The 6,597-nt window shown below is 32.0% G+C and overlaps 2 protein-coding genes and 1 long non-coding RNA gene across 4 annotated transcripts; 1 reads left to right on the forward strand and 2 right to left on the reverse strand.

Annotated features, from left to right (window-relative positions):
- Positions 1-609: 609 nt before the first annotated feature.
- On the reverse strand, positions 610-3,270 carry pont (RuvB-like helicase pontin). Its single transcript, XM_011069937.2, has 3 exons — positions 3,001-3,270; positions 1,769-2,444; positions 610-1,474 (listed from the first exon to the last, which is right to left on the reverse strand). The coding sequence occupies exons 1-3, from the start codon at positions 3,139-3,141 to the stop codon at positions 921-923; spliced, it is 1,371 nt and encodes a 456-aa protein (XP_011068239.1). The 5' UTR covers positions 3,142-3,270; the 3' UTR covers positions 610-920.
- Positions 3,271-3,330: 60 nt separating this feature from the next.
- LOC147909152 (uncharacterized) lies at positions 3,331-3,715 on the forward strand. The gene is made up of 2 exons (XR_015545785.1): positions 3,331-3,438; positions 3,518-3,715. It is a non-coding gene; the product is annotated as an uncharacterized LOC147909152 (long non-coding RNA).
- Positions 3,716-4,398: 683 nt separating this feature from the next.
- Positions 4,399-6,204, reverse strand: LOC105154425 (solute carrier family 35 member E3). 2 transcript variants are annotated; one of them, XM_011069939.2, is made up of 5 exons: positions 5,316-6,204; positions 5,045-5,197; positions 4,878-4,960; positions 4,666-4,804; positions 4,399-4,614 (listed from the first exon to the last, which is right to left on the reverse strand). In XM_011069939.2, exons 1-5 carry the CDS (start codon positions 5,805-5,807, stop codon positions 4,600-4,602), a joined length of 882 nt encoding a protein of 293 aa, XP_011068241.1. In that variant the 5' UTR covers positions 5,808-6,204; the 3' UTR covers positions 4,399-4,599. The 2 variants fall into 2 exon arrangements, with proteins under 2 accessions (XP_011068241.1, XP_011068240.1); XM_011069938.2 differs by having other exon boundaries at positions 4,399-4,599; positions 5,316-6,203.
- Positions 6,205-6,597: the final 393 nt, after the last annotated feature.

The following is a 6,597-nucleotide window of genomic DNA, read 5'->3' on the forward strand; positions in this document are numbered from 1 at the left end:
TTATTGTGTAAATATTGTGCAATATACAAGAGATCCTGTATAACACAAAATATCTCTTATATTTATATTTTGCTATAAAATTTTATAAGCTTTAACAAATTAAATCAATAAGGAATAAAAAGCCTTGAGAGCCGATGCTGAATGTTATTGCAATTATGTTTTATTATATATAATAATTGAAGTAAACATTTCGATCCTTGGTTTGGATCCCCTTCAGTAAATATATTAATGATAAGTAGTTACTAAAATATATACAATAATTATCGTTAAATACAAAATTGAATATTAGATTGTGTGAACTTACATATTTGTTCGTCGTAATTTGAATGTGAATAATGTGTATCTGGATAAGTCAATTCGCATCCATGTTTAATTATTATATATATTTTAGTCTTATCATTAATGTATTTACTAAAGAGGATCCAAACCAAAAAGATCGAAACGTCTATTTCAATTATTATATACAATAAAATGTAATTGCAATAACATTCAGCATCGATTCTCAAGGCTTTTTATTCCTTATTGATTTTACTATTAATTATGAACTCATTAATTTAGTTCAAAATTCAAAGTATATTAAAAAATGACAATAAAAGACACATAAACATATTGTTTCATGAGAAATTTTTATTTATGAAATGTTATGTAACATTCATATTAAAATAATTTAATTCTATGAGAAAAACATGTATTCTAATATATATAAAACTATTTCCCTATAATGGTAATGTAATTTTTTATTAACACTGTATATACATTTTTTAAAAACATGATTTTTATTAATTCTAATTAAAAGAGTAACTGTCAGAGTTGAGAAAGTTAAAATAAAATTGATAAAATCTAATAATTAAATTACTGTTTAATAAACGGATTTCAGGAAAATAATTATAAATATATTATATCTATCATAAAATTAAGTTTTATTTCATAAATTTATCTTGATTTTGCGAGAGTATCTTAGCGGATGATTTAGCATCCAAGAAAAGCGCATTAACTTCCTCAATATCCTCCTTTTTAATACTAGTTCTTTCATTGACTTTCGCCGCTAAAGCTGCGGGTGTTAAAAGTTGTACTACATATCTAAGAGTAGTTTTCGTGCCGAGTTCGCCGAGACTGGATAGAGCCTCATCATCAATTTGCAGTCCTTCCGTAACAGCTCTCAGTTTTACTATTTGTTCGATTTCTTGTCTAGAATATGGAAGAGTTCTTATAATCAGAAGACGGTCCAACAGGTCGAGAGGTATGCCGTGTGGAGAAATAATATCTTCAGTTCCTCTGATCTCGCAGCGGCCACGATTCGTAGCAAAAATAACGATCGGCGCTATAGCGCTTTCCAACGCGCGGTGTAGATAAGTAAACGTCTCTATGTCTAGCATATGAACCTCATCTATGAACAATACTCCTGGTACTAATTCAGCGATGCCTTGATCGATATATTTGTTTACTACCTTGTTTATCTCTTTCCGCAACTTATCTGAAATAATTTTGACCTGATTAGATATATTCCTAATTATAATTGCACATATCTTTAATATGACTGAATTTAAGAAAAGTATAAGTTATAAATAATACTAAAAATATTAATATGCTTCTTTCCATTCCGTTACTCAAATGTAATGCAAGCAAAATGTAGTGCATTTTCATTATTTTTCACTTATAATTCAATAAACAACCTGTACATTTTTTCTCACTTTAAGTTTTCTTTTGTTGAAAATTGATATTATGAATTATCCTGTATAAATAATGTACCGCTAATTTTCTCTTTTACCTGTAATTTCAGTTTTCTTAGGCTTCATCAATTGTCCCATCATTGACATTATGTCCTGTCCTCCTTGTGGCTTGGCATTAGCTACATCCAAATCATGCAACGTTACATCTTGAATAACTTCCTTTTTTTTATGTACATCGCCTTTCGGTAAAGGAACATATTCCTCCGCTTCCAAATCGAATTCCGTGGCAAAATTATCGCTTCGACCTTGCCTCTTTACCGCCCCGCTATTAGCTTCAATGTAAATTACATCGCCAGTTTCGACTTTCTCTTTTTGTAAAGATTCATATATCGAAGGATCCAGTTTTAATTGTTTTGTGCCTTTAGAAGTTTTCAATCCGAGGACTACGTGAGATACAGTTTTACCATAGCCGCCCATAGGATTCTCTGTTTCAACAGGCGACAACTCGGTCACTTCACCTTCATATACCTCTTTAGTTTCTTTAATCCTTAAGCCAATGGCCCTCCTAAAATTCTCCATGAGAACCTCTGTTTTCTTAATCTCTGAGCTATAAACTTCTGAACCCACCATAGGACAAAAAGGTACTTTGTTACCAAGTTCTTGAGCAATGGCAAGTGCTATCGCAGTCTTGCCTGTACCTGGTGGACCAGCCAATAACACTGCACGTCCTGCCATTCTCTTGGACTTTATCATGTCGACGACGATACCTGCTGCCTGTAAGAGCAACATTGTGCTTATGCTTCTCATTATCCATCAAATCATTAATGTACAATAAATAAAAAATAAAAAACTAAATCTGTGAAAAAATCATTGACTTGAAACTCTTGCAATTTGAATGTCATCTGATGCATGATGTAAGTACACAGATTTTTATGATTTTTATATTTACTCTTATGGTTTTTTTTTCTACTGTGATGCTATGTCTTAATTTATGAGATTGATTGGTGAATTTTAATGTGATTAAAGGAACTAAATAGTAACCCATTCGGGAACAAATTAAATTTAAAATTAAATTATACACACATTAACATAAATAGCTAAACTAGAAACAGAATCGTGATATCTTTCTTTGTGTCATTCTTTGATGATAAAGAGAAATATTATGAATTTTCTAGCGAGACAAGAAAATCATATGCTTTCTCTTTGATGATAGAAAGCCTTTGAAAGTTTTCATCATTCTAATCTATCTTCTAGTATCGCGTGACACGTAATATGTCGTGCATTTACTGGAAAACAATGCAGTTGCCACTGCTCTCAAGAAAATGCTAACCTCACGCGCCATTTCTTGACCGACGAGACCGGCCGCGCTCTGGATGGCAGAACCATTCTCATCGAGTCCAAGTCCTTTGATATGTGTATGGGCTGAAATCCTCTGGGTCTTGGCGGTGCTCTTCACCTCCTCGATCTTCATCGTTGTTACCCTTTTGCAAAAATAGATCAACGTAAAGTGTAGACCGGCCGGGCGAGCACGTTGCTAGAGGTCTGTTTGATCAGTAACGGAGTAATCTCCCTCTCTACCAATTGCGTTATTACAGCAACGCCATCAGCGAAAATTGAACGTGCGCAGCTTGCGCGCCACAGAAGCTCAAGCTCGTTTATTGATCCACTCAGCGATATTGTGTAGATATATTTCATCATTTGCGATAAAATTAGAAGATAAACTCAAAAATAAGAGATATGTCTCCTGAATTGTTGATGAGAGAAAATAGTACGTCTGTAGGAAATAAAATGCAAGCTGCTTGTCGAAAAGTCCGCGTTTAGTAATTGATACATTTTTCAATGGCTAGATGTCTCATGAGACGACAATTTCTCGAGAGTGCCACGAGCGGACCGATTTTATATATAAAGGCATTCTAGGAGAGCACCCGTTGGGTCCGGTACACCTGGGAAAAAGCTAACGATAAATCGTAATCTTAATTTGAAGTTGCCGCTGATTTCAATACAAGTTCAACTATCTCAGCCCAAGGTGTGACGTTGACCCATTTTGCTTCGAGATACTATTTTCTCGTAAATTTTTTTTTCGTTAAATTTTCATTATGCATTGTACTCACGCTGTCGCGTCGATTTAATTTTTCGAATTTGATATTAATTTTAATTGTATAACGATCTCTTTTAATCTATTTCAGAAAATAAAAAAGAATATAAAAATAAAACAATTATAACTTATTGACATTTGAAAATTTAGCTTGAATTGAGCTTTAACTTTTCTTATTTATGCTGAAGGTTTAATTATATTTAATTGTAATTATTGTAATGTAAATTACATAATAAATATATATAATTATATACTTATTTAATTACGTATAATTACAAAATTAATGTGAATTTTTAGATTGAAAAAGTATAAATTAAAAAAATAAAAAATACTTAAAAGAACCACCAACATTAGTAGATTATGCGTATACATAATTTCCTTGTACATCTATAATTGCATAAAATATGAAATATAATCAAAATCAATAAGAATTATTATACAGGATTGTAAAGAGATATAGTCAATAAAACTCACTTTTTTCTGTGAAAATAAATTTATGTATACATACAATCTTCTAGTGCCGCTTCTATAAGTATTTTTTATACTTATTTGATTTATACATTTAAGTTATACAATAATCGTTCTTCAAGATCATTATACAACTCGTTTTACAATGAGGAACCATTTAAACAGTTCAGGAATAATAAATAAATGTTTATTGCAGTGTACATTTCAGTGACTTACAAAATTTATACATCATTAAGTACTACGATTTGTATTTTCTTTTTTCAATTCCTTTGAATCCTATCTTAGCCTAAAATGGAATCATACTTTATATAGAGGCTTTGTTTCTCCATCTTCAAATTCTGGTATTATCGTCTGGTTGTCTTTCATCTAGAAGGGAATATTCTATTGAATACAAGGTATGAAGATGATGAGACGTACAAAAGCTGGACTTACTTTGACGTGGGCGTATAAAATAATTCCCACTAACGTTAGAGTTATACCTATGACTTGATTTATCGCTAACGTTTCATGGAAAAGTAACGAGCCTCCCAGCAACAGAAGGCAGAATTTGGAATGTCCAACCATATTATATCTGAACATCTTGTTAAAGTATATTACGTGCAAGTTTGTATACATCTTGTAATGTAATATTAATGTAAGGATACGTTAAAGGCGAGGTCTTTCCTATGATCCAGTAAGACGTTAAATTCACAAAGAAGGCAACTACACCTGATAGTATCACCATGATCTATAAATAAAGTACAATATGATCATCCAATTTTATAATCTCAAAAGCTTCTCAGATTTATCTGCTATTGTTTCAGAAACATACCATGTCCAACAATGACCACTTGTGCATGAATGTCTGTCCAACAGGCTCCAAAATCGGGACAACAATTAACAGCATAACAGCAGATAATGGTGCTTGATAGAATAACAATTGCATTGGATCCATCTGAAACTCCTTCTGCTTTCTGTTTATCATCTGTAAGAAGCAATAAAAGAAATAATCAATACTACAAGTATATGTATTTAGAATTTATGTAATACATAAATTTTTACTTTCTTATTTATCAAAAGTAAGAAATAACAATAGGACGTACAACTTGATATAGAGATGTTACAAATACTCCCAGCGTTGCGTAGATGGTTCCAATAACATTGAATTGTATGTCATAATAAAAATTGATTATGACTCCTAGCGTAATCGGTATCAGGGTCAGCTTAACAAGTATGCCAAAATGCTTTCTATAAAATATCATCTGCATTACTATCACGCAGGGTGTCGTTAGCATTTTTGCCACCTGATAAGTCCCGACTGTGTTGTGGGCCAAACTCAGATTCGTTAGAACGACAAATCCGCAAAATGTCATGGCAATAAACACCATTTCCTTGATGTCAATACTTTTGACGCAAAAGACATCCAGCTTTTCGCAGATTATCAAGCCGATGAATGTCATAAAGAAATGTATCATGGACAGTGTGATATTCGGAAAGAGGGTATGAATGTAGAGCCATTTGTTGAGAAGCACAATTATAATTGAGAAGGCTATATTTAGCGTCAAATAGAACGCCGTGACCACCTTTTTGTTCATCTTTGTAGAAGCCTGATAATGCTGTCACTGCGAAAAATCAGTAATTCCGTTAACGATAACGTTAACAATGACTTTTAAGACATTCTTACATCTTGCACGAACGCGCACAAGAATCCTAACTGCAATGAATCCTGGCTAGAGAATCATAATAATAATACTATTTCATTCAGATTCATTTATTGCTCCATCCAATAATCACATAATTTGTATATATCGAATGGTGTGCCATGTTCGAGTGCCTTGAGCATCCGCTATCACTTGGCAATCATTTAACATTTCAGTTTCAGACCATTTCAGACTAATTGATTAATTCCATCATGTGACAGACCGCAATAAACGTTATGATCACGGATTGCTTCGAATTCCGAAATGCTTCGAAAATGGCGAAAGTTAAGCTGTCGTATTTCTACGCCATCTGGAAAAGTAGACAAATCTTTGAAACAAAAATTCATGATTACTACTCGATCGGTCATGTAAATTTGAGTTTGAATATTAATTCTTTTTTTCCAATAATTTTATACATTTTGAGATAATTAAATAAAAATTGATAATTAAAAATAAATTGGTGTTTAATTAATTTATTTATTATGAAAGAGGAAATACAAAAGATCATAGGCCAGTATTCATAATCAATTTTTATCTTTAAGTGCAGTGTTAAAGATAATCTTAAGATGTCATTAACCAATCAGAAAGCTGTATTAGCATCTTAAGACATTATTTAATTAAGATGATCTTAAAATAAGAACCGATTATGGATATAATATCTTACATTCTTACCTTATATTCGTAC

The sequence above is a fragment of the Acromyrmex echinatior genome, chromosome 7 (genome assembly GCF_024713525.1).
Source record: "Acromyrmex echinatior isolate Ae372 chromosome 7, ASM2471352v2, whole genome shotgun sequence".
NCBI lineage: Eukaryota > Metazoa > Arthropoda > Insecta > Hymenoptera > Formicidae > Acromyrmex > Acromyrmex echinatior.

What these genes read in the sequence shown, in the direction of transcription:
- pont (XM_011069937.2), bottom strand. Translation starts at nt 3,141, where the DNA reads ATGAAGATCGAGGAGGTGAAGAGCACCGCCAAGACCCAGAGGATTTCA. An exon ending in GTCAAGAAATGGCGCGTGAG is followed by an intron (nt 2,445 to 3,000) that starts GTTAGCATTTTC and finishes TTGCTCTTACAG; the next exon opens with GCAGCAGGTATCGTCGTCGA. An exon ending in TAAGAAAACTGAAATTACAG is followed by an intron (nt 1,475 to 1,768) that starts GTAAAAGAGAAA and finishes AAATTATTTCAG; the next exon opens with ATAAGTTGCGGAAAGAGATA.
- LOC105154425 (XM_011069938.2), bottom strand. Translation starts at nt 5,807, where the DNA reads ATGAACAAAAAGGTGGTCACGGCGTTCTATTTGACGCTAAATATAGCC. An exon ending in TAACATCTCTATATCAAGTT is followed by an intron (nt 5,198 to 5,315) that starts GTACGTCCTATT and finishes TGCTTCTTACAG; the next exon opens with ATGATAAACAGAAAGCAGAA. An exon ending in GGAAAGACCTCGCCTTTAAC is followed by an intron (nt 4,805 to 4,877) that starts GTATCCTTACAT and finishes CAAGATGTTCAG; the next exon opens with ATATAATATGGTTGGACATT.